Consider the following 27636-nt stretch of genomic DNA (forward strand, 5'->3'; position numbering starts at 1 on the left):
GGAAGGGGAGCAAACTTGATGGATTATGGGCGGGTGCCAATAGATTGATAGAGGAGGCGTGTGTGTGTGTGCTATGCGTGTGTGCGTGTCTACGTGCGTGCGTGCGTGTGTGTGTTTTACAATGAATGTGTGTATGTGTGTGTGTGTGTGTGTGTGTGTGTATGTATGTGTGCGTGTGCCTTACAAATTAGTCAAAGGGAGTGCCAGGTGAAAGCACGCCAGGTAAAATGCGCATGGGGAGGGGCGTGCCATATCTGCACCGGCAGAGAGACAATCCTCTCAGACTCTGAACGGTACGTCGGTACTGTAAGTCTTGCATCATTTCAGTAGTCCTCAATCGGAGTATACAGTATATCCTGAATATGTGTGCCCTGCAGGAAGCAAAGCCGCTGCTGACTCTCGATTCCGAGGCCGTTCGCTCGCTGAAAGATGGGATCAATTTCAAGAAAGGCCAGGAAGATGAACGCTACATCATATACAAGAAGGAGGACAAAGTCCTGAAGGCGTGCAAGAACCAGTGCAAACACCAAGGTGGGTTATTCATACGAGACATAGAGGAATGCATTGTGAAATGCACAAAACACACCTGGAAGCTGGACGTGTCGACCATGCTATACGTCAATCCTCCAGACAGTTTTGTACAAGACGAGCTTGAGATAGAAATGTTGAACGACGGAGGGCTTCAGCTGTTGGAGCTGAGTCCTCCAGACCCCTGGCTGGCGGACCCTCGTGTTGCTGTGGACCTGCAGCCGGGGGAAGTGACCGTCACCTACCTGACCCACGCATGCATGGAGCTGCAGCTCGGAGAGAGGAGCATCGTATTTGATCCCTGGCTCAAGGGTCCTGCCTTCGCCAGGGGCTGGTGGCTTCTCCACGAGCCGCCTGCAGACTCCTTTGACAGACTGTGTAGGGCAGACGTCATCTATGTCAGTCACATGCATTCGGACCACCTCAGTTGGCCCACACTGAAGGCCCTGTCGGAGAGGAGGCCAGACGCGCCGATCTATGTGGGCGACACATCAAGACCGGTCTTTTGGTACTTGGAGCAAAGCCAAGTCAAGCTGACAAACGTCAACGTGGTTCCTTTTGGAATCTGGCAAAATGTCGACGAGCACTTGAGGTTCATGATCCTGATGGACGGCGTCCATCCGGAAATGGACACCTGCATCGTTGTCGACTATAAAGGTCACGTGATGGTGAACACGGTGGACTGCACCAGGCCCAACGGGGGGAGGCTGCCGCACGGCGTGGATCTGATGATGGGCGACTTTGCCGGGGGCGCCTCCGGTTTCCCCATGACCTTCCATGGCGGGAAGTACACGGAGGAGTGGAAGGCAGAGTTCATAAGGAACGAGCGGAAGAAGCTCCTGGTTTACAAGTGTGGTCTGGTGAAGTCCTCACAGCCCAAGATCTACTGCCCGATAGCCGGCTACTTTGTGGAGGCGCATCCGTCAGACGGCTACATCAAGGACACAAATGTAAAGAATACTGCAGGAGAGCTCAACGCTCGCATCAATAAGAACTCACCCGACATCAGGACCTGGACACCCAGGCCCGGCGCAGCGTTGGATCTGGCCCTCGCACTGAAAGACCCAGACCCGAGACTCGGCGGGTCCATCACCAATCCACCCGACGGCACGAAAGTCTACAAGGACAGTTGGGATTTCGACTCGTGTCTGGATGAGCTGAACAGCGCCACCAGCTGTGCGATCTTCAGACGTCCCAGTTGGATCCAGTTCTATTACAAGTGGGCGGGTTTCAAAGACTACAACCTAGTTGTACGGGTGATCGAGACAGACGACGACTTTAAGCCCACGCCCGGCGGCTACGACTACATGGTGGACTTCCTCCATCTCTCCTTCCCTCCCGAGAGGCCCGACAGGAACCACGCCTATGTGGAGATCCGAAACCGGATGGGAGTCATGAGACACGTGGTGCTGAACGGCCTCCTGTGGGACGACCTGTACATCGGCTTCCAGAACCGCATCAGCAGAGAGCCAGACGTCTACCACCACAGGTTCTGGAACCACTTCCAGACCCAGCTTCCTGTCACCAGGCCAGACTGGACACAGATCCTCCTGCAGACGCCTGGACCTGAAACCCGGCCAGCACCAAGTGGACCTGAAACCCGGCCAGCACCAAGTGGACCTGAAACCCGGCCAGCACCAAGTGAAAAGGGGGAGAGCTACTGTGTGCTGGCGTGATCTTACATAACCCATTCTGACCGGGCACCCATTTTGGTGTTGGCATCATGTTATGCTTTAGCTATTGAAAAATAGCAGATCTACAAGCTCATATCGCGCCACCGAGTGGCGCGATACGAGCTTGTAGGTCTGCTATTTTTGAAAAATCGAAGAATGACTGACATTTTTATAATCTGATCTCAGGTCAGAATGGGTTCTTCAGACCAGTGTGTTGTCCCAGTGGAAACCTCGTATGGATCTGATCTCAGGTCAGAATGGGATAATGTGGTCGGTGTCGGGTGCAAACCTTATATGTCTGCTGTCGGGCAGAAACCAGCTGTTAATCCCAAAATATTAACTTTTGAGGAACCCCCCCCCCCCCCCCCCCCCCCCATGGTTTTAGAACAACACAATCAAAGTTGGTATGGTGACTACTGACTTTATACATTGTCAGATAAGCCTACGGTGTCCTTATAAATATCAATTTTATAATTTACCCAAATTACCCAAAACACCTAACTTTTTGAACAATTTGAAGTTATAGTATGTGGTCTGCAAAGCCTAATGGAGTCAATAATAATAATATATAATATATACGATTTATATAGTGCTTTTCTGGGTACCCAAAGTCGCTTTACAGAAAGAGGTAGACATATTTATTAGAAAAATATTTAAAAAGGTTTAAAAGGTTAAAAACTAGAAATCAAAATCAAAAGAGGGACAAACAAGAAGGGGGTGTGTGTGTGTGTGTGTTTACGCAAGCTATTTGCTGTCACACAATGCAATGTCAAGTCAGAGAGACAGAGTAGAGAGTGAGACAGGCAAAGAGGTGAGAGACAGAGTAGTAGAGAGTGAGACAGGCAAAGAGGTGAGGGGGAGAATGAGGAGAGGAAGAAGAATGCAGGGAGGACACAACGCTATCTGTGCGTGAAGACCTTGACAAGTTTCCCAGACAAGTTTCATGTCAAGCCAACTTGACATGACATGTAAACAACATATCAGAATTATCTAACAATTGGTTGAAGACATGCACAGAACCAACACAAAGTAAGACAGGCCATCGAATAGCCATTCTGGGGTCAACATGACTTGATCTCAAGGGGCCCTGTGGGTGCTATATGAAACAAACCGAAGTAAGATGGAAAATTGGAAATTCTCTGTCAAGTACTGAAAAAGGTCAAGTCACAATCATTGATTTGATTGAATTCCTTGGTAAGAGATAAAGCGGTGTTTATATACCCGGTAGTTTCAGGTCAACGGCATGCCAACTTTTAGTCTAACGCTAGTCAAGCAGTTAGAAAGAAAAAGATCACAGGATGGCAAACTGTACCTCTTTAAAAATAAATACTGCCTCCGTTTAAATTAACGCCTATTCACCAATTGTAAGCTAGCATAGAATAGACTGTCGACTTAATGACTAAAATGTAATTATTAATGTGGAATTATGTGTTTGCATAAACCCTTGGTTAATAACAGTGGGATAATTTCATTCAAGAGAGGACATTTGCACCTGGTCTACAAGCTCATGTTTTGCATCACAAAGCGTTGTGAGCTTGTTGATCAGCCGTTTCCAAATAGCCCATAAAACAGCTAGGGCTTAAGTGGTTAGTGTACGTTTCGTAATTTGAATCTGTAAAGTAACTAATACATAAAGTTTAATTGTAGAAAATGTATTTGCCTCCAAGATGTAGTGAAGTAGCCTGGGTGGCGTCTGGCAGTGTGTTTGTAGCAACTGTGCCATTTGTAATTCATGTAAAGTTCAAATCGTGCCCACGGTTATTCCATATTGTCATTAGTAGACTAGATCAGAATGTTTGGACATAAACATATAGAATGGCCAGGTAGAATGTAGTATGCACACTATATAAAATAAAGTGCCCAAAACATTAGCTGTGGATATTTAGAATATTTCTAATAGTCAACAGTATCATAAGAGTCCCACACTTATTCCAGATTGTGTGATGGCTCCTTCTACTGAACTTCATAGACAGGGGCGCAATAAGCTAGGGGACGGAGGGGACGAATCCCCTGCCAGCGTCACATTGGTCCCCCCCAAATGAGTTTGGGCCTCATAGAACCAATATATACACTGGAAATGTTTAAAGTTAATTTGAAGTGTATAGCATTTGACAGAGCAACTTTCTTGTAGCAGAGTAATAGATAAAGAATTAATAGACAATATAAAAGTGAGTAACAATGAATATCTATCTGTAGGTATTGTTTAAAAGTGCACAACACACCTGGCTAATTGTCAGAATTGTTCAAGAAGACTAAATGATGTCTCGGCTATTACCTACACTAAAGTGAACTTTCTTTTGCTGGTTTAACAGCAGCAAAGATGGTGGCTATGAGATGTAAACCTTCGGACACCTTAACATTAGTCAATGGGCTTTAACGGTTTTAGATATTGTACCATCAATTGCAAAACTACATGGTGCGTGCGAGACAAACGCTACGTATGGTGTGTCACATTGCAGATTAAGGACATGATTTAGGAGGATCTTACACAGTAGTTGTAGCTTTGCATGGCGTTAAGCGGCCTGGCTTTTCGTCACATAGTTGGTCCTGGAAAGAGAGGTATAGGTGGGTTTACTTGTCATTTCATTCATTAGTGTTAATTTGATGCATGTTGTGTTTCTGTACCTCGTTTACCCCCCCCCCCCCCCCCCCCCATGTTATAATGAATAAAGACGATTGAAAAAAGTACAGAGACAAACTTAAGAAAACATTCTTTAATTTTCCACTGTATGGAAATATTAGATTTTTATATTCATCCGCATACAAAAAGGCAGACGTGTTCTTAACGTTTTACACATTTTGCATTAGAATACATCGACACCATTGCAGTTACAAAAACATCAATAACAAAAAACAATGAAAAAAATGTAAAGAAAAACACATTTCATACAAAATGAAGACCACTAAACTTGTCTTAAGAGTCAAAAATGCCATCAATAATAAATACTTTTTTTTTAATCATTGGTAAGCATATAGTTTAAAACAAAAGATGGTGATAGGACTTACATTCTTAAAAAACAAAATCTAAATCAAATGCATTTAAAACAGTACGGAACCCTGGTATCATTGTAAACTACAGAACTAGTCGAGTGGTGATTTAACTCGCTTGTTTCACTACAGAACTAGTCGAGTGGTGATTTAACTCGCTTGTTTCACAAGTGGAAATACTGACATACAAAGACTAGAGCAAACACGCAAAAGTAATCACTCTCTCTTACACACACACACACTATAAGACTGAGGTGACACGGTGATTAAAAACCAACAGCATTGCTGTGGTGGCATCATTCCAGGCTCGTTCACACATTACAAACAATGGAGACATTTTGTTTTGCCATTTTGACCGGAATTCAGAGAACGTCACTTTTAATCGTAGAAGAGTTGCCTTCTCCTCTTTGTTACAAGCTAAGAAAATGGCTGCTGTCGGTATGGCTTTTGTTTTCTCTTTCGAAAAACAGTGCAGTCAAGTTGACTGGATTGGCCGCCGTGGGAACGGACTCCACGGGGGTGGGGGGGGGGGGGGGTTTGTAATACCCCAGTGTATGCGATGCGTGGTCCATGGAGGCTTAAGTGCCCCAAGTGCTAAGGAGTAACGCACCAGTGGTCCAGCATTGGACATGGCCTCAGTAGAACAGTGGAGTGGACCGCCATTCATTACCACACTTCAGGGACGTCGAACAGGGATGTTGTAGGGGATGCTTCTAAACAAGGACACAGAACGACACGTTTAGACGTTAAAAGACATTAATCCACACCAAAAAGAAAAAAAAAAAAAAAAAAGGCACCAGATGCAATTGCCTTTTTTTCCACCCCAACGTGTTTAAATGCTCCTTCGAGTTGAAATGTTTGATATGGCAATAAAGCGTATTGACCATTATTGCAAAAGCCCAAATCTTAGGCGGATTAAGCAAAGCATTAAATATCGAGCCATTAGCAGCTCAGAAATGAGGCTCCCTGGTCAATGGTTATCAGTGCACCTGGTGCCCCCCTGTGGTCAGACACAGTACAGCTAGTACAGCTCACAAGCCATGCTTTTACCGCCAAATCAGACAAGCTCAACACTTACCAACTTGGACTTGGCATTGAATAACTAATTAACTCATTAGATTAGAGCGCCATCATGCCACCACACACACACACACCTTTGTGCATAAACCAACCCATTAGTACTTCTTGGTCAGACAAACTGAAAAATCCAAACATTTTCAGATCCTTCCAACACCCGTGCAGCAACACAGTTAGTCACAAAATCTAGTTTCCATGTTTCAATCTAGAGTTAGTGACTATACTATGATGTCAACTGTATAAGTCAAGAGTGTGATAAGTGTGAACCAACTATATTTGAACCCTGCCATTCCTTTATTTTACCTTTATCATAATATTTTTAGGCCTTTCAAATCTTGCGAAAATCTGTTGCACCTTTCCCCATCTCTATACGTCCTGATGCTCTCATTTGTGCCATTCCTGTTGTAAAAGAAGAAGTGACAGTTTTTTTTCTTTCATAATGGCACATGCCGTGGTTCTTGTCAAATGGTGGAAAACCATTTGTATACAAACAGTAAAGGGAGACGGCGGTTCAAATCCTTCACGATGCCTCTGGCTTGGCCGGGCACTTGGACACACTACAAGGACGTGGTTGTCTACAGTCTACACCCCTCCAGAACAGTAGGGCTTGGCAGTAGAACACAGGGGAATTGGCAAAACAAATTAATGAGAAAAAAAAAAACTGCCTTTTGCTTGTCCATTATCTACTGCCTACAGCTAGTGAGTAGATAAAGACTAGCTGAGCCCATTAGTTTCCATACATCAGACAAAAATGAAAAACATCTGAATGAAAGCAGTTCACAAACAGACATACGTTTCTTATTCTTTCGGCCGTTCTTGCCCTTCTTTGAAGGAGGTTGCTGCCAGGTCTCCATTCCTTCGTCTGTGTTGGTTGGCTCCGTGTGCTCGGGACTCTCCCCGTCCTCCTCCTCCTGCTCCGGACTAACCGCTGGGGAGTCCGATGTGGGTCTGAGGAGCACGGATCAAATCATTGTCGAGCCAATATGTCGATCTCTACAGGACTATTCACGCCACGACCAACCCCCAACTGATCACATTTGAACTGGGGAGCCCCCCATCCTGACAAGCACTTGGTACTGTAGGCATACCTGTAGATAAATATTGTGAAAATAGGAGATACAGGTCCATCTCAAGTAATTTAAATTGAAAAAAGGAATATTTTGTAAAAGTTCATTTTCATCAAGTTCATTGTGCATAAAGTGAAGTATTTAAAACCTTTGTGTTCAGTCTTATGTCTCACACCTTCCTCTTGACAATACAACTTAAATTCTGTGGGGTTCAGGTCAGGCCAGTTGGCAGGTCAGTTAAGCACAGTAATACCACGGTCAGTACACCAGTTACTAGTAGTTTTAACACAGTAATACCATGGTCAGTACACTAGTTACTAGTAGTTTTAACACAGTAATACCATGGTCAGTACACCAGTTACTAGTAGTTTTAACACAGTAACACCATGGTCAGTACACCAGTTACTAGTAGTTTTAACACAGTAACACCATGGTCAGTACACCAGTTACTAGTAGTTTTAACACAGTAATACCATGGTCAGTACACCAGTTACTAGTAGTTTTAACACAGTAATACCATGGTCAGTACACCAGTTACTAGTAGTTTTAACACAGTAATACCATGGTCAGTACACCAGTTACTAGTAGTTTTAACACAGTAATACCATGGTCAGTACACTAGTTACTAGTAGTTTTAACACAGTAATACCATGGTCAGTACACCAGTTACTAGTAGTTTTAACACAGTAATACCATGGCCAGTACACCAGTTACTAGTAGTTTTAACACAGTAACACCATGGTCAGTACACCAGTTACTAGTAGTTTTAACACAGTAACACCATGGTCAGTACACCAGTTACTAGTAGTTTTAACACAGTAATACCATGGTCAGTACACCAGTTACTAGTAGTTTTAACACAGTAATACCATGGTCAGTACACCAGTTACTAGTAGTTTTAACACAGTAACACCATGGTCAGTACACCAGTTACTAGTAGTTTTAACACAGTAATACCATGGCCAGTACACCAGTTACTAGTAGTTTTAACACAGTAATACCATGGTCAGTACACCAGTTACTAGTAGTTTTAACACAGTAATACCATGGTCAGTACACCAGTTACTAGTAGTGTTAACACAGTAATACCATGGTCAGTACACCAGTTACTAGTAGTTTTAACACAGTAATACCATGGTCAGTACACCAGTTACTAGTAGTTTTAACACAGCAATACCATGGTCAGTACACCAGTTACTAGTAGTTCTGGCTCTGTGGTCAGGTGCCAAATCGAGCTGGAAGGGAAAATTAGAATCTCCATGAAGCTTGTAAACATACTGAAGCACAATGTTAAGTCTGGTAAAATATTCCAATTCATGGAGATAGGATTTATATGAGCTGTACGCCATAATCATAAAGATTAAAACAAAAAAAGGTTTGAAATACTTCACTTTATGCACAATGAGAATATATGAAATAGAGATCAGCGGATGAGCTTTTTTGTCACCCGAATCAGAGTGTGCATATTTATAATCCGCCCGTTATCCGACCGCATTAATTCATTCATCCAATTTATATATCCGTAAAAACCACCCGCAATCCACTGCAGGGAAGCAAAAGCGTATATACTGTATAAAGTAGTATAGCCGATCTACAAGCTCACAACGAGTCACTGCAGGCTCGCTGCGACGCGTTGTGAGCTTGTATAGATCGGCTTTTTAAAAACTTGTCACTCACCACTGCCGACAGTTGACCAAAGTTACGGTTGTATTCCCATTTCCATGGCAACGCCAACAAGGCTGCCGTTCACGTTCTCACATCGCAACGAACGTCTTTTCATGTGGCATATATCCAGCCCTCGCTCCCACGCAGTCCTATGGCACCGAGGGAGTCCCACGCCAAACTAATGTTCTTCCCTTCCGTTTCAGTTAGTTGTCAAGTTTCTTTCACACTCAGCTGCCTGTTAGACCCATAGAGTATTAAAAGGATAGAGACTAAACTGGCGCGAAGCTCCGCCCCCTCCGCTATTCATGTCAGTGGAAGTTGCTCAGTGGCGTTTTGAAGCACCCGGAAGGCTGCCGGAAGTACCGTCTTTTCGCTGATTCAGCATTTCACTTCCGCATTTGGACACCAAATTTTGGTGTCCAAATGCGGAAGTGCACCCAGAGTGCACCTGGGCTTTACATTGGGCGCTCGGTTGCACGGGGTTTCCTCGTCAAGAATCCACGGGTCCGCCTGCAGTCCTTCCTCTTACCACTAGGGACCAGCACTTCAACATTGGAGTGCATAGCTGGCCCCTTGGTTAGACCACTCATTGTGGTCCTTCCTTAGCCAATATAGGCGTCTCTAATTTGTGCCCCATGGAAATTATTAAAATACTAACGCATCATAGATTGACGTCATTCATTTCCATTTCAAAGTTATAAAGCCTAAAGATAAGATGCCATTTATTTATTTCCAGCATTATTTCACCTGCGGTTTATCCACTATTAGTTTAATATATTTGAATGACCCATATTATGCACGCTAAACTGCGGTTAACCCGCGGCTAAATCCACGACCCGCTGGTCTCTAATATGAAGGTTTCACTTTAGAATATTTTGTAAAAGTTAATTTTCTTCCATAATATAATTACTTGAAATAGACCCGTATATAGTTTGTTGATTCTCCTTTTTCTTGGGTATTAAAAAAAGGTCTGAAAACTTGGCGTCCTTACCCACAGGTTGAGAACCACTACAAAACATGCACGACTAAACAAAGTCCATTTGGAGATGTGTTTTACGTACTGCGTCTTGAGCCAGCCTTCTGATGTCTTGCTGTCTACGACTCCCGCGTAGGTCTGCGCGCGCATATCTAGGGATGAGAAGCACCTATTAAGGCCCATTCACATTAAAGCATAACCATAAAGATAGTCAAACTCTGGACTATATCTAACCACCAAGTTAGACAAGTTGACAGCAGTGTTAAAAAAAATGTAAACTGCATATTTTGTGTCGCCGTTAGTTGTACTACGTCCAGTTGTTTGAGTGTTTTATGGACCAGAATGGAAACTAGCCTTTGGCTTTTTTCCCCCTGTCTCCATCATTTGGCAATTTGAACATTGTACTGCTGGAAACGGTAAAACTCTAATCAAAATCACAATGGTGAACAATATCTCCAAATCAAAAACACAATGGTGAACAGTATCGTTATAGTTCTAGGTGTTGGTAGTTCTTTACTGAAACATTTGTGTGAGTGAACCCCTGAGAGTGTCATCACTGACAGCGACCAATCACAATTCAATACACCAAAAAAAACATTCACATTCACACTAACCATCCGTCTTGATCTTCTTCCTACCCGTACTGTCTTCCTGTGCATAATGGGTCCAACCGTCCGTGATGGGAGTCTCTCCGGCACCCTGCTCCGCCATGACAGGGCTGATACTGCGTTTCCCCAAGGCCCGATAGTGGGGCTTCAGCCAGCTGTCCTCTCCCCAGTGGGAGTGGGAGGAGGCCTGGCCGCCCGTCTTGTCCTTGTCTCGCTGCTTGCCCTGCATGTACTCGGCGTACGTCTGGATGCGGTAGCTCTCAGCATAGCGGCTGGTGTTCATGGCTGTGGGTGGTGGGGCCAGACACACAGATCATAAAGGGAGGACATTCCGTAAAGCGCATAGCATATCGTTGCTGCCGGGCAGAATCCCCCAATTCTATTTTTTTTTCTCCATAAATTAATGCCCTGCTTGATCATACTACAGCATCACACAAAAGTGGATCAAAAGTAGCAGATCCACAAGATCAAAGAGACATGTTTTGAACTTGTGGATCTGCTACTTGACACACACACACACACACACACACACACACTTTAGGGATGCACGATCAATCAGTAGCATAATCGGAATAGTCCATAAAAATGCCATATCGGTATGGTCTAAAGATATTATGGTCTAAAAATAGAGTTAATCGGTTTTCACCGGGCAAAAAATGGAAACACATTCTACATTTAATTTGTGTACTCTTCTCATTCAGTTGTGAAAACAGACACAAAAGTATTTGGCTATTTATTGATTGGCTGAATACTTTATTAACAGGCTTCGGGTCAAGCCCCTATGGTGCCTATGCTCGTTTCCATCTTGGTCCTAATAATAATATCGGAATCGGCAAATTATATATATATATAAAAAAAGAAAATCAAATCGTTCCAAATAGACTCGGTGAAACTCACCTATCTGGACCTGCTCCGTCTGACTGAGGGAGACGAAGGCAGACGTGTCGTCCAGCCATGACACCTGGATGTTACCTGGATGGAACAAGCAACAGCGAGGACAACGGGTGAGGAACCGACAACAGGTTGAGGACAACGGGTGAGGAACCGACAACAGGTTGCAACTGCGTGGAATGTGAATAAGCAAAGCCAAACCAGTGTCTTACCGAAGGCACTGAAGAGCTGGAAGAGGTCACTGGTCTTCCACTCTTTTGGGAAGGTCACATACAGAACGTGGTCTCTCTTAGGTTGCACTGCAGGGAGAAGGACAAGGAGGGAGGTGAAAAGAGGACGAGTTACAAGGAGAGGGAGGGATACCATGGGGTGAAAGGGATGACGTTCCAGAACAAACTGAAGGTGACAATTTAAGAGCAGCAAGTAGAGTTGGATCTACTCACAGTCAGGTCCAGTAAGGTTGAGGTAGGGAATATCTATGATCCTCATTAGGAAAAGTCTGGAGTTGAGAAGAAAAAAAACAAGGTTGTTTAATTTTTAAAAGACTTAAATTAAAATAGTCAGATATGAGGGTGGCTTGATTGAGAGCCAGTTCCTTTACATCAGTGGTATGCCACTTCAACCCATTTTGGGCGGGAACCCCTTTTGGTGTTAGCATTATGTTATGCTTTAGCCATTGAAAAATAGCAGATCTACAAGCTCACAGCGCCCCACTCGGTGGCCAGCTATGAGCTTGTAGGTCTGCTATTTTGGAAAAATCGAAGAAACATAGCTTTTTCAGAAAACTGTCAGGATGTAGAAGACATTTTTAGAATCTGATCTCAGGTCAAAATGGGTTAAAGTTCTGATAAAAGTAGTGAGGTTTAAGGCATCGACTATAGCGAGGATCACAGTTGCAAATATGAGTAAATGTTGCCACTGTGCAGCGAGACACAAGATCCAAGAGTGCTTGTGTTTTGCTGACGCTGTGTGTGTACTAGTGCAAGTGACATTTTTGGTTAAAACAAAAGTTGTTGGAACTTTTATTTTGGCAATGGTAATAGACTAGTAATGGTGCTAGTCGAAGTCTGATGACATCCGTGATCAGCACAAGCCTAGCAACATGGCCTATATTGAATCAAATTAAACATAGACAGTGTTTCTTACTTGTTGACGAAAGGCTCGACTAGTTTGGAGCGAGCTGACAAGTGGGCTTTGGGTGGGGTCAAGAATGTGCCTAAAAACAAAAACAAAAAGGGAAATGATGCAGTACAGAGACCAAATATTCAGTTGTGGCAAACACAATTTTACTAATTTGTCAATTCAAATGATTAGTTGATAAACTAACTAGTCTTCAAAAAACTCAGTCACTCCGACAGCTTAACTAGTCTTCAAAGAACTCAGTCACTCTGACAGCTTAACTAGTCTTCAAAGAACTCAGTCCCTCTGACAGCTTAACTAGTCTTCAAAGAACTCAGTCACTCTGACAGCTTGTCACAGCTAAGCGAGTGTAAATGCATGCGTTACCGAGGTAGTTGGCCATGGAGATGAAACAGTGTAAATGCATGCGTTACCCAGGTAGTTGGCCATGGAGATGAAACAGTGTAAATGCATGCGTTATCCAGGTAGTTGGCCATGGAGATGAAACAGTGTAAATGCATGCGTTATCCAGGTAGTTGGCCATGGAGATGAAACAGTGTAAATGCATGCGTTACCCAGGTAGTTGGCCATGGAGATGAAACAGTGTAAATGCATGCGTTACCCAGGTAGTTGGCCATGGAGATGAAACAGTGTAAATGCATGCGTTACCCAGGTAGTTGGCCATGGAGATGAAACAGTGTAAATGCATGCGTTACCCAGGTAGTTGGCCATGGAGATGAAACAGAGGCCAGTGATGAAGGCATCGTAGCCCGCTTCGTGGAGCTGATCGTGGGCTGTGTCGTAGCTGGGGAAGCCTTCTGCCGCCTCTGGTGATGGAAGAGCAATGATGGAGAGAAGGAAAAAGATGTGAGACGAACTGAAGCGATGATCAGTCAAATGTTGGAGTGGGGGGGGGGGGGGGGGGGGGGACAGACAGCGCTTCTCTAGTGAATGTGCAAATTCTCACCGGTGGCAGGAGATTTGAAAGGCTTCCCCTTCAGCTGTTTCTCCAGCTCAGCCAGTGATGTGTTGGTGATCAAATCCTAAAAAAAAGTAATAAACCAATGCATATTGCATAACCAATGAGATGCAGCTTTAGGCCATCTCCCTGTCCATCAAATATCGGTTAATTCTTTTCCACCAATGGGACCCTTACAGATCCAACTCCCGAGTTACACGGTGGGACATTCAGTTAAAATCATTCAATTGAAAGTTACAGTACCTTGAACGGCTGTGTTGAGGCCATTAGCTTAGTGTCCAAAAGCCTAAGAGGAGAAAGCAATAAGAACTAGAGTTACTCACTTATACAGAGGGGTCACAAACTCAAAACCAGTACCAGCCCTATGGGATCCTTTAAACGGAAATGTCCATTAAACCGTCCTGCAAAGCTCCACAGTGCTTTCCTAATCCATTATAGCCTGGTTAATAAACCAGACCGAATCAGCCGTTGGCATTAGTCTGGTTTATTAACCAGGCTAAATCCATTATACAATTGCAAAAGTCTGTCAACTTGTGCTGTGATTGGCTGGATTCCTGTGCTGTGATTGGGAAGTGGGTGAGAGAGAGGAAGGGAGGGGAGCGAGAGAGAAAGAGGGAGGGGGGGGGGGGTCACCCGCCATTATTAGGTCGGAAAAATACGTTTAGTTTGGACGCTGCCTGCACCATCAGTAATTTAAGGATGACTGCAGTTTCAGGCCATCTTCATATCCTTACTGATTCTATTTGTCTATTCATTGCATCTCAGAGGGCGGCTGTGGACACACTGGCCAGTTCAGAAACCTGCCTACTAGTGACATCCAAGCCAATATGCAGGCTTTCTGTTCCTGTAAGTTATCATACTATAATAAGTTATGATCCTTATTAACCCATTTTGACCTGAGATCAGATTCTAAAAATGTCTTCTACATTCTGACAGTTTTCTGAAAAAGCTATGTTTCTATGTCCGTCGTTCTTCTTCGATTTTTCAAAAATAGCAGACCTACAAGTTTATAGCGCGCCACTCTGTGGTTCCCGCCCAGAATGGATTAACTGAAAGGCATTCTTTTCATCTTTATTAACAGGGGAAGGGCGCTCCATCTTAGATGCAGATGCCTTTGTCTCAAAAGTTGGCTTGATATATTGAGATTGCTTAAAGTCTGCTTGAAATTGCTTTGAATGAAAATTACTTTATTATTGACCGAGTAGTAGCACATCATACTATACCTTTTAGAAATAGAAATTCAGTTGTTTTCAATTGTGACAATTACTTTAAAATCAATGGCACAAATAAAAGTAGTTTCTCATTAACGACTCGAGCCAGACCCGTGTACACCGTTGTTTCACATTGCGATGAAACACATTATGCACTCATAGATGTGATTTAGTGCACAGTACAACAGTAAATTAAGCATACAAGACTACACGGTTTTGGGTAATTATCGACATGGGAAAAGTAGAACACAGTTATGTACCTTGGGAAGACATACTTGGTGACCTCTTTAAAGTCCTGAAGATCCTAGGGGAACAGAGAGAGAGACACCATGAAAATTCATCCTTAATTCAGTCTAGAATGACATTGAACCCTGACACACAGAAACAAAGAGACATTTTCCTAACATGCCCAAATAGTGACACCATGCTTAATTTGTATTTTTGTTACACTAGTAGACTCCTTTAATCTAGTAGTAAACATGTGGTGTGTGTGTGTGTGTGTGTGTGTGTGTGTGTGTGTACCTCTGGCAGCAGGCAGTAGAACTGGTGGATAGTGCGTGTGTGTGTGTGTGTGTGTGTACCTCTGGCAGCAGGCAGTAGAACTGGTGGATAGTGTGTGTGTGTGTGTGTGTGTACCTCTGGCAGCAGGCAGTAGAACTGGTGGATAGTGTGTGTGTGTGTGTGTGTGTGTGTGTGTGTGTGTACCTCTGGCAGCAGGCAGTAGAACTGGTGGATAGTGTGTGTGTGTGTGTGTGTGTGTGTGTGTGTGTGTGTGTGTGTGTACCTCTGGCAGCAGGCAGTAGAACTTGTGGATAGTGTGTGTGTGTGTGTGTGTGTGTGTGTGTGTACCTCTGGCAGCAGGCAGTAGAACTGGTGGATAGTGTGCATGACGTCCAACAACATGTTGTGTCCAACCACCAGCTTGCCCTGTGTGTGTGCGTGTTGGGCCAAACAAACAAAGTCACAGCTGGTCAACATCAGTGTGGATTCATTAAAACACAATTTTAAACTGGACTACAAAAATAAATAAATATTTATATATATCTATGTATAAAAACATCTAATAAACAAGCCCAATAGCATGCAGAGAATACAAGCTTAAAGAACACACAAAGTGTAACTCTAAAGGTGTAATGATGACATTCATTTATGGTTTCGGTTTGTTTTGTAGCATTTCATTTTTTGGTTCTCTCTTTGGACTAAAGTAAATTCAAACGGATGCTTGTCATTCATTTTGATCGGGGGCCACTGATTGGCTGCGTGTCAGTCTCTCTAGGTCGACCTCAGACGAGCCCTCTATCATCGCTTCCGGGCATCCCGGTTTTCCATATACTGGTCATACAACTGGCCAGTTCGTTAGAACTTCTGCGTAGTTGAGTAAATCTACGCATGTCGGGGATTATTATCAGACTAATGTCAAATCTGGGAATACATACAGCCGTCACAAAATAAACGTGATGAGGTCAGCACATTTGTGTGGCTATGGCCGAATTTACCTAAGGAGTGTTTTTTCGTGCCAAACTAATGCTTGGAATGGGTTTAGAATCATGAAAAACCCCTAGTTTGACACGTCACATGCTACTTAAAGTATCATGAAATTTAGAACATTGCCATATATTGGTTGTTGATGGTACCCCAACTTTCAGCAGCTGTCAACAATTCCCCTAGGGTGGTAAAGGTGTCTACTAACCTATCCCAAATTGGTTTCTATTCAAACACATTGGCGAAGACATTTGATAAGAAATGTATTCCCAGATTGTATTAATATCCCCCGACTATGCAAGACATCCTAGTGATCGATGCCCGCATTCTGGTTCCCAACGCACCAATTTGTCCATGACGGTGTCCTGCTAGTCTCATTCTCCTGGCTGCCATCGTCTGGCTCACCCTTGGTATTCCCTCATACAGAATCTTGTTGGCAACATGAACACCCTTGCTGATGTTAAGTACTGCACGGAACATTCTGGTGTAGCACATCAAGAGACTTCTGCAGGGTTGGCGTCAGGGTCCAGCATTCACCATATAATACCCCACCCGTTATCATTCGGTTGAATCGGGTTGACAAGCCATGCAAATAAAGGCTTTTTAACCTTTATTTTGTTCCATCCCTATTAGAGTACCTCAGACCCATCTGCTCACACTTCCAAGTTTCTCCACTCATTCATTTGAAAAGACACCCACCACAATTATTTTTGACAACATTGACCAACTAAATTGGAAGACGATGCCATGTGGCATTAATTTATGACCGATGGTCATTATAACTATCCATCGGATCACAGATTGTAATGGTGACAGCTAGGTGAAGGATTGAGGTTGCAGACTTACAGATTTGGCCATGGCATGGATCACTCTGGAGAAGCCTACAGCATCGTTCAACTCCTCCTACAAGGGAAAAATAAATAAACACATAGGTCATTACATCAGCCTACTTGGAACAGGGTTGGAGACAGTCATTAATGGTGCCAGAAGAAACTGTTCAACATTAACCCATTTTGGGGCGGGAACCCCTTTTGGTGTTAGGATTATGTTATGTTATGCTTTAGCTATTGAAAATAGCAGATCTACAAGCTCATAGCGCACCACCGAGTAGCGCGCTACGAGCTTGTAGGTCTGCTATTTTTTAAAAGTCGAACGTTTTAGATTTAAAAAAAAATCTGATCTCAGATTTGAGTTGAGACATACTGTACATTACAAGGACAGTTGAAAGACATCCTCCCAAACTCACCTGTTCCCTCTCCAGTTTCTGTTGCTCTCTCCTCTTCCTCTCCTCGTCATCTACTTTGCAGATCTGGATGAAGCGTTCCTTCTGCACACACACACGCAAACACTTTACCCTTTGCTCCAGCAGACAGACACCAAAGCGTTCCTTCTGCACACACACACGCAAACACTTTACCCTTTGCTCCAGCAGACAGACACCAATATGAAGCGTTCCTTCTGCACATACACACGCAAACACTTTACCCTTTGCTCCAGCAGACAGACACCAATTGTTAAAATGAAAATAAAAAAAGTTAAAAACACGTCCGTACCTTTTCTGTCTCAATGGTTTCCACATGAATGCCTTTGGGGAACCTGGGTTTGAGAGTTTGCAAATGTCAGACATATACATTGACACGAATAAAAGGCACAATAACCCATACAATAACCAATAGTGGCTATAAAATACACTCACTTCCAGTTCAATGTCTGATATATCAGCTTTCTCTGGAACCTGGTGTGAAAGAGGAATGGAGGGTGAAGATGACATGCTTGTGAAGGTTGAATCTCCACGCAGGTTAGAGACTTTAATGCCATTAAAACCGGGAAAAGAAAATCTCATTGGCCATTAAAAACAAATAGCTATACAAGCTCACATTGAATCAGTTCGTGCCGCGAGCTGGTACATTTGCCATTTTATTTTACATAAATCATGAGAGAAACAAAGACTGCCAAAGCAGAAAACCCTCTAACACTCCAATATAGCCAAAATACAATACAAATACAGCCAATGAGAAAACCAGCTGGACAACAGGACTACCGGTACTTGACTAGCTTGCACATTCAAAACGACTTTGTACATTACCCAGTACATGGCTCCAGTTCCACAGTCTTCTCAGTGTTGGTAAACAGGGCCTCAACCTTTTCCCTGTACAGACAAGATCCAAAGACATGAGGGGATCATGTCAGAGGGCACAAAACACATTAACCACTTTAGGACCTACAAACATCTTTGTACAACGAGTGCAAATATAATCACATTGCGAGCTTGTAGATTAATATAATGTTTTTGTATCATTATGTATTATCTTTGAAAGCATTTGCCCAATACGCCTATAATGCCATGCCAGAAGGCAGAAATAGGGATGCCAGGTTGAAAGTGGTTAACTGTAGACTTCCGATTGTCACAGAGGTAGTGCCGTGGGTCTACCCATTAGGTAGAACGAATCAAAGTGCAGACTGGTTCCGATTCCTTTCCAAAAGGTTTGAGATGGTTGCCTCCAAACCACCTGGTTCTCACAGCAGCACAGCCTTTTGGATCCCAACCAGCCTGGCTTAACCCATTCTGACCTGAGATCAGATTCCTACGAGGTTTCCACTGGACAACACACTGGTCTGATTAACCCATTCTGACCCGAGATCAGATTCTAAAAATGTCAGTCGTTCTTCGATTTTTCAAAAATAGCAGACCTACAAGCTCGTAGCGCGCCACTCGGTGGCGCGCTATGAGCTTGTAGATCTGCTATTTTTCAATAGCTAAAGCATAACATGATGCCAACACCAAAATGGGTTCCCGTTCAGAATGGGTTAAAGACATCCCGCTCAGTCTGGACATGATGCAGAGAACTTACCGCCAACAGGGATGCATCAAATCGGGAAATACCAAATATAGGAAATAGTTTGGCCGAAATCAGAATTATATAATTTATTTATTTGACCAGTTTTTGTACCATTGCTGTCATGGCTGAATCCTTGTTGTAGCGCTCCTGATAATGTCAAAAGACATGACATTACGTCATCAAAACAAAACAGTAGGTTACAGAAGGTAACCGCGGTTCTTTGACAATTCAGTTCCGGCTCTAAAATCGGAATGAGAATTTTTTTTGCCACTATTCTGCCGTCGAATATTCGGTGCATCCCTAAATTTCACTCTAAACGCAGAGTGCCAAGCAGGTACGCATTGTGTGCCACTTTTATAGTCTTAAGCTGGTATACATTATTCGAGTCTGGCTCAACCGGAAGCAAATGGTGTCTGTCAAGGATTCAAAACATTTTCACAGTATCAATCTGCAGATATAGCTTAGAAAATAAATCCAACGAGGCAGCATCTAATGTCCCGGACACGGGACAGGCAACAACGCCACCATGACCAGACGGCTACAAAAGCCAATAGAGCACCAAAGTCCTGACGTAACTCGCTCATCCCTTCGATTCCCCCGTTTCGCGGAAGTAATGTCTCTATATGGAGAATAACATGGGGTGATCTTAATATCGTCTACTATAAGCGTTGTGGTCCAAATATAAACAAGCTGTCTCTGCGTTATTGTCAGGGAGGTGTGTCTGTATCGTTTGCAACAGTCAGTCACTCATATATGATACAGTCTGCTTCTAGCGAAAATCTAACTAATTCAGCAGCAGTAACATTAGCGTTTTCTCTCAGTCAGTTGATTCTTCATATCCATATGAGTGAAGCGGCCGGGGTGACATGTTTATTTTTCAAACACAGTTCTTATATGAAGCAATCTAAAAATCCTCCTATGGCGATTTCAATGCAACTAAACAAATACATGAACCTGGGGACTGACGCCCTCTACTGAAAGTGACGTCAGACTTCGGTGCTCTATATGGGTTCCAAGTGTAGCACGTATGCCCCCTGGAGGATGAAAGTTAATGATTTTAGCAGCTTTTCGTGTAGTGACAAAACATTTCACTTCCACAAAACAAGCACAGGTTTATCACCTCCATGCCACACGCCATTGATGAAATAATTTGTTTAAAAGTAGCCTAGACCACGTATTGAGTGCATAAATATGTTTTTAGTGGTCTCAAAATATTCTAATATTTGGAGATTATACAGAGATTTGATTTTCATGAGCTGCATGCCATAATCGAGATGAAAACAAAAGGTTTTAAATATTTCACTTTATGCACAATGAATCTAGAATATGGAAGTTTCACTTTTTGAATTATATTATGGGAGAAAATGAAGATTTCCACGATATTCAATTTTATTTTGAGAAGCACCTGTAAGAAGCATGTCTTGAGTGTACAGGGTTTGATGAGGTCGTTCGTATTGAGGGTTTTATAAGCCACACAAAACTCAACCATTTCTTTTAACTTTGAGTCTGTCGTGTTAGTCTAAAGCACATACAAAGATGGCATTCAGTTGCCACAGTCCATTTCAAGTAGCCATCGTCTACTCTGACAAGTCTGTAAGGCTATAGTAATTGGGGTGCGCACGCTTTTCCGACACACCGAAGATCCGAAGCGGGGGGACATGCGATGCGATGCGAAAAAGCGATGGTCCGACATGCGCTGCTCCCGTGCTTGCGGTTAGGGTTAGGTTAGGATTGAGGTTTCGGATCAATAGTATGTCGGAACTAAAGCCTGCACTCCACCTGCGTGACAAAACAAATTGCATTGAAGTCTTCGAGGCCGGTCTAGAAGATGTGAGGAAAAAACAAGGCTTTAGGGGAAACTTACACCACCATGTTGATGAAATCTTTATGTTCTTCAGGTACACAAGTAACACTTTTTGGGGGCGAGATGAAGTTAGTTGATCCTACTCCGTTGGCCTGCTGGTTCCTGCGTTCCTCCGTCTGCTCTCTCAGCTGGGCTTCCTCTTCATGGTTCAGGTACGGGATGCCTACGAGCAGAAGTAAAAAATCAGGCTTTCTGCAGGTTTAGGCGATGATGTAAGGCTTTTTAATGCCCGTCGGAATTATATGTAAACCACTGACTTGGAACTGTAGCATACTTTCAAAAATAGCAAATCTACTCATGTCATGATGCCTGAGAATATCAACTATGAGACTCGGACAGCTTCTTCTTCTTACCGTGACGGAACACCTTGTTGAAGTCAAAGCCCTGGCTGGCCAGGAAGTCTATACTGGAACTCTGAGGACATTTAATTGATTGATCATTATTGATTATTACCATGTTTTGTTCTTGCTTACTGTAAATCGCTCTGGATTAAGAGTGTCTGCTAAATGCCTAAATTGTAAATATTTTAAATCAGCAACTCAGCCTTTTTGTAGTATAATGTTATGCATTTCAGAGGCATTTAAAAAAAAAAAAACTACTTTATTTTGGCAAAATGTATAATACATTACACTTTGTCACTTCAATTATGCCGTCCCCAAACAGCGGTCCCCAAACTTTTGTCCGTGCACCCCCGTTAACTCCTATAATCTAGCTGACATCTCCCCTAATCAGTCTTGTTGTATTTGGCCGAAAATGATACGTTTTAAAATATTATGGCAAATAACACAGAATGTCACTGCACTGAGAGACATGCAGCTGCTGTATAGTATACAGGGAGTCTGTTTTGCCGAGACGGCAATCGATGGTCGCTGAGGGGGCGCTTGTTTTACTGAGGTTAGGGATATAGTTTTACTGAGGTTAGGTTTAGGTATAGCTTTTGTGACGTTAGGGTTAGGCATAGTTTGTGAGGTTATACAACTAGCAGTAGCCGGCCCTGTTAAACAAGCGTCGAAACCCAGGCCCTGCAAAAAAGGTAGTCCATAAAACCGCCATTACCCTTTTCATGTCACGCATCCCCTAAAGGGCGTTCACCCACCACAAGGAGTGCGTTCACCCACCACAAGGGGTGCACGCACCAGTTCGGGAACCCCTAAATTACGGCAACCTTTCCAATCTTAAAACTGTCAAGTCTTAACCACCAATGGTACAAATGTCATTCTCAGCCTTTCAGAGACAACGGCACAATGACACATCACTGAGTGACTTACCTGACAGATAAATTTGATATCTGGTGACGTCCTGTTGAACGGCTTAGGGAATATATAAAAATTAAAAGCCTTTATGATATACCTGGAGAGAAAATGGTCAGAGTTTCATTAACAAAACAATGTTAGACAAGCTGATATATACCACATACAACCTACAGCCCTTAATGAGGCATTTCCATCACAATAAAATAAGTAAAACTAGAGATTATATAAATAGACTATATTGGATGTTAATTCCACTGTGGACAGCCACATTTCCCTCCCAGATATGCGTAGTCCAGAAATCATATTGCATCCAAATAGATACACATTAATCAACTTACTTTGACAGTGTTGAATCATATTTGAACGCGCACAGCCCAAACTGGAAGAGAAGAAAGTCCATGGAATGCTGCAAAGAGGAGAGCAGAGGGGAACAGATTTGTTGCAAGGCGCAAAACAGTAAAGTTTAATTCTTGGCATCCCTTATTATGGTCGTATATTATAGGCGAAGAAGAAAGCTTTAAAAAACAATAGCAGCTCTACACAATAAATAGTTGAGCTTGTAGATCACCAATAGGCCACGTATAAAAATCAGGCTTAAATGGTTAACCACACGACCCATACGCTGAATTCAAAACTCTAACCATCTTAACAAATGGTTAAGTCCCGGGACTTTGCTTTTGGAGGAGCCGAGTGGATAGCTGAGTGGGCTCTCTGAGAGCGCATAGAGTGAGTGTACATCAAGTGGAGCCTCAACAGGGGTTTTTGTCTCCTTACGGAAGATTTCCGCATCACGAATACAGTACACGTTTCCCCCCCCCCCCCCCCCCCCCTCTCCAGTGACATAAAAATGTGGCACACAAACACTGCTTGAAACTCGATGCTATGCTGAACATTCATGAATGTAAGTTTACAATCCTGGTGCATATTCACCATTTCAGGAATAAATAGCCTTGCACATTACCGGTAACTATAAAGAGAACGATGTGGCCATGCACATTGATGAATTGTACTATTCTAGACTATACCTGCAATATTCTATGAAAGTATATTTAGAACTTGACAGTTTAAGTGCAATTGTACAAATGTTCCATCTGCCCTAATTATTTGTCCACATTTCACATCTACAGTACAAGCATTATGGTAAAAAAAGAAAGTTAGAATTTAGCAGAAGCTATAAGCACATCTATCCATGCTCAGTGACATGAAATTAAACTATGCAAAAATCTATGTCAAATTAAATCAAAAGAACGAAAATAAAATAAAAAGGAAAACCTTTTTCAGCTTCATGTAGCGTTCCTCCGGTGTGTCTAGGCCATTGGTTAGTGCACTGACGTTGGGGCCATCGCTGATGCCTACATTTTAACACACTGCACATTAGCTGGATATACACATACACATACATGCTTTAATTCAGTAGTTCTCAGTCATCTACATGCCAAGGATACTCAAATTCAGAGTAGAGATGCTCCGATAATCGGCCACCGATCGGCAATTTACCCTATCTGGAGAAACCGATCTTTTACACCATTTAAGTGGTATAAAATTAATGCCAATCAGATACATGGTATAATACAATGGTTCATCTTTGTGACATGCCTCCTCTTCCTCCCCACACACACAAGAACAGTTGACATACTTTTGGAAATATTCAAATTTGCCCCTTAACCCATTCTGACCTGAGATCAGATTCATACGAGGTTTCCACGGGACACACACTGGTCTGATGAACCCATTCTGACCTGAGATCAGATTCTAAAAATGTCAGTCGTTCTTCGAATTTTTCAAAAATAGCAGACCTACAAGCTCGTATCGCGCCACTCGGTGGCGCGATATGAGCTTGTAGATCTGCTATTTTTCAATACATAAAGCGTAACATGATGCTAACACCAAAATGGGTGCCGGGTCAGAATGGGTTAAGCACAAGATCGGCATCAGGCCAACGTGAGAAAAACAATCAGTGATCTGTCCCAAAAACCCTGATCGGAGCATCCATAACCAAGAGGGAGCCAACAGCTTAGGCCTCCCCCATTTAAAAATGGTTTGTGCCGGGGAAAAAACCAAAAGAGAAGTTTGTAGAAGAATTATTACAACTGTCAATAGACGGCGACGCCTTATCAGACAACATCACACGGTCACTGATAAGCACCAGCATGCGCATGCAGGCCGTCAGCACATGAATGAACCCCCCACCTCTCATAAGATGCAATGGAAAAGTTCTAACTTGTCGTGGGAAATATGAAGACTCAAATGTCTTAATAGGCTATAGTATATGGTTCCATGCTAATCTGTCTGGTCGTGTCTGTGAGCAACGACACCTTGGCCTGAAAGCCTGTCTCAATCAAATCAAGTTGTATGTAAAAGGCTATGTCACACCTATTGTTTGTTAGGAGACCCTGCTGGGCCTGAATAGGTATCACTAGGTAGTTCCTGTCTCAGGAGGAGGGGCAATAGCCAAGACAACGATTGTATTGGGGTATAAGAAAGGACCTAGAGGGAAGCTCGGGAGACTGGTGGGAGCAAGACCAGGAGAGAGAGATGGAACTGAGAGATGTTGTTTGCTTGTTGCTGTTCTTCTGAATAAACTTCTAAGATATACATTCACCCGGATGGACATTATAGTGATTTCCATAACAAACTGCACTCAATTCAAAGCAGTCGTTCTCAAAACCACACGTCCGCCAGTCGCCGTCATAAGGTCACTGCAGCAGAGCCTGCTCGTCCACACTCAGCTGCAGCCTAGCCTGGGCACCATTTCATTTCGGTATATGATCCGGGCTGGAGCCGGATGATATGCTTACGTCATGTTGTAGGCAATGGTTTGCCTACAACTAAAAGCAATAAAAGCTCTCGTAAGCGAGAGCTTTTATTGAGAGGGAAAAGGAAGTTGTCGCCGCCTGTTCCGACTACAAAACAATACTACAACATGACGTAACCACATCATCCGGCCCCAGGCGGGATCATACGGACTTTTGAAACAGAGACCAGGCTTTCCTCCGAGGCGGTGGAAAGCCTGGTGAGGCGAGGTTAGCTGCAGCCCATCTGTATTTTTTTTTGCTTCGTCCCTCGAAGGTGTCGCGACACGCAGAGCACGGTCGAGAATAGCAGAGCTCTAAGCTCACAACAGTCGCATCCGCGACACAATGTGAGCACAATATCAGCCGTTCTGCGCGCAATGCTGTTGCACAATGAAGTATAAATGTCTGCCTAGTCTTAAGAGTGAAGCCCAACCTACGAACTAAATTTCTCTCAAATTGAGTTAACGTATAGCTGGTGAAATAGTAATTTTGCTGGGGACCCCTGGAACCCCCTTAATGATCCCTGCATTAATATTCACAATGTTTAATGTTTTTTTGTGGCTTTCGCCTTTATTTATTTTTATGGAGGGATAGACCGTAAGCTGACAGGAAATGGGGAGAGAGAGAGATGGGGGGGTGACATGCAGTAAAGGCCGTCAGGATCGGGAGTTGAACCCGTGGCACACTGCCAGACTGGATTACCAGCCAAGGTGCCTGGACCGCTGAGCCATGGCCCAGGCCTACAATCCACTTCTGTACATCAAATAAACACCTTACCTGAAAACTCCCCATCGATAGCCAGGAAGTCTGCCTCCTCTATGGCACTGTACACCGTGCTCAGACTGTCTTTAAAATCTGACACACACACACACACACACACACACAAAGTACAATATTTTCCTTTAAAATGTGGATGAGAGTTAAAGTATCCAAAAATATAATTTACTCAACAAAAGTACAAATACTCAAAACTGCATATTATTTATATGACATTACATGTTACTGATGAATTGAAAATTGAGGACCCCAATATAAACGAGCCATTGTGCAGTTTATGGGGGCATTTCAATCCTCTTAGTAGACCTCGTATTGACCTGTGCTTACTCGTCTATATCAATGTTATTGATAAAATGATCAATCTACTGCTCATCCAAAAGAGGGAATCGCCACATGCGTGATCAGGTGACATGACATGAGAGCTTAGCTTTAGGCAGTACTACTCGTCAGGCAGTAGCTGTCTGTCCTACATGGAGAAGATGTATGGACACCTGGCCTGAGACCACCACCTAGTCATTTGTATGCTTGCAGTTTGGTTAAAATAACTACTTTCTTACATTTATACCTTCTCAACATTCATGGACATAGGTTTGCACAGTTGTGGGTGTAGCGTTAGCTAGCAGACGACAGTAGCAGGACACACAAACCGTACGTTAACGAGATATTGGGGGGGGGGGAGGTATTTACATATTTTGCATAATTTACAGCGTGCCTTTTAAAGCCGTGCGCACGGGCCGTTTTTACGTGCACGTGTGGGAGTTAAAGATAGTAATGAATGTTAGTGTGAATGTTAATGAATACTCACTCGTACGTGTCACCTCCATCCTGCACGCAATCAGTGAAGTGATGTGAAGCTAACGTTTGGCTAGCCTAGCAACACCTCTGTTTGCCTTTTAACCCCTTCTTCTACAAACACTTCCGGGTGCTGGCAGACAGTGTTGCCAGGTTTTGCGAGAGAAACAAGCAACCAGGTAAACAAGCCCAAAATAAATTATTATTATTATTATTATTATTATTATTATTATTATTATTAGTAGTAGTAGTATTAGTAAACATAATACATATTATGTACGATATAAGTATAGTAAACCGTACCATTATCATATATATTATATGGTTTCATTTATAAAATTATACGACAAAGACATTTATGTGAAGAAACCTCCCCAAACAAAGATAAATGTTATTTTTAAAAGACTCACCAGCGTCTGTGTTTTGGAGTCCTCCATCTCCCCCGGCCTCCTATCCAGGACGAGGTGCCCTGGGCAGGTGGTACCAAGGTTATTATACCAAAAAATAACTAAATACCTAATCAAAAAAGAAAAGAAAGACATAACTAACTGAAGTTTGTGGATGGTTGGTCATCTATAATCTGAATGAATTTTTAAGTGTTACACAATCCGTTACTCCGGTACTATACTCTGCCAGTACTAGACTGGAGAACCAAATTATGCAGGCGCGTGGAATTTAGAGTAAAGGCGTGGACGGACTAGGCTCTGTGGGTTGACTCCTGTCCAATATAATTTACACGCAACTTTACAGAAAATATATAATAAGCGGACATGGCAACACGGTTGGTGGAGCGTGAGCGACGGTTTTATTTTGGACGTCAACTCTGGTCAACTCTCGAACACTATAAAGATCCGGCCTGTAGTGGATACGGAAACCACGCACTAATGTGACTTTGGAAATGACCGGATACAGTAGGCGGGTCTTAGGCCGGATACGAGTCATGAATGGTAAAGGTTAAGGTTATAATAATAATAATAGTACTGTAGGTGGCGGTAACGCACAGATGTGTTTGCAATGTGTCAGCAATAAACTCCAACACCAACAGAAGAAA

At 43.1% G+C, this 27636-nt stretch overlaps 2 protein-coding genes across 5 annotated transcripts; one reads left to right on the plus strand and one right to left on the minus strand.

Moving 5' to 3' along the window:
• Nucleotides 1-240: 240 nt before the first annotated feature.
• LOC308312517 (cytidine monophosphate-N-acetylneuraminic acid hydroxylase-like) lies at nt 241-2204 on the plus strand (the record flags this gene model as incomplete). The annotated part of the gene is made up of 1 exon (XM_080759127.1): nt 241-2204. Exon 1 carries the CDS (start codon nt 363-365, stop codon nt 2202-2204), a length of 1842 nt encoding a protein of 613 aa, XP_080615253.1. The 5' UTR covers nt 241-362.
• Nucleotides 2205-4900: 2696 nt separating this feature from the next.
• Nucleotides 4901-26694, minus strand: parn (poly(A)-specific ribonuclease (deadenylation nuclease)). 4 transcript variants are annotated; one of them, XM_080759679.1, is made up of 26 exons: nt 26599-26694; nt 25794-25871; nt 23494-23573; nt 22560-22627; nt 22237-22318; nt 21322-21382; nt 20969-21131; nt 18351-18413; nt 17961-17999; nt 17818-17860; nt 17511-17591; nt 17111-17167; nt 15632-15709; nt 15043-15086; nt 13815-13857; nt 13560-13635; nt 13309-13419; nt 12620-12689; nt 11917-11972; nt 11686-11772; nt 11480-11554; nt 10613-10867; nt 10060-10126; nt 7060-7214; nt 6570-6665; nt 4901-5902 (listed from the first exon to the last, which is right to left on the minus strand). In XM_080759679.1, the coding sequence occupies exons 1-25, from the start codon at nt 26615-26617 to the stop codon at nt 6595-6597; spliced, it is 2022 nt and encodes a 673-aa protein (XP_080615805.1). In that variant the 5' UTR covers nt 26618-26694; the 3' UTR covers nt 4901-5902; nt 6570-6594. The 4 variants fall into 4 exon arrangements, with proteins under 4 accessions (XP_080615805.1, XP_080615803.1, XP_080615806.1 ...); XM_080759677.1 differs by having other exon boundaries at nt 10589-10867; XM_080759680.1 differs by lacking the exon at nt 6570-6665 and having other exon boundaries at nt 4901-5899; nt 10589-10867.
• Nucleotides 26695-27636: the final 942 nt, after the last annotated feature.

Source organism: Protomyctophum bolini (assembly GCF_963924005.1).
Source record: "Protomyctophum bolini genome assembly, chromosome: 3".
In the NCBI taxonomy this organism is placed as follows: domain Eukaryota; kingdom Metazoa; phylum Chordata; class Actinopteri; order Myctophiformes; family Myctophidae; genus Protomyctophum; species Protomyctophum bolini.

Bases quoted from the DNA above. Each gene is read 5' to 3' on its own strand.
- parn (XM_080759677.1), bottom strand. The intron at 15,087-15,631 runs GTACACACACAC...CTGTTCCCCTAG, and splicing joins TCTACTGCCTGCTGCCAGAG to GATCTTCAGGACTTTAAAGA. The intron at 12,690-13,308 runs GTAACGCATGCA...TTTTGTTTTTAG, and splicing joins CTCCATGGCCAACTACCTGG to GCACATTCTTGACCCCACCC.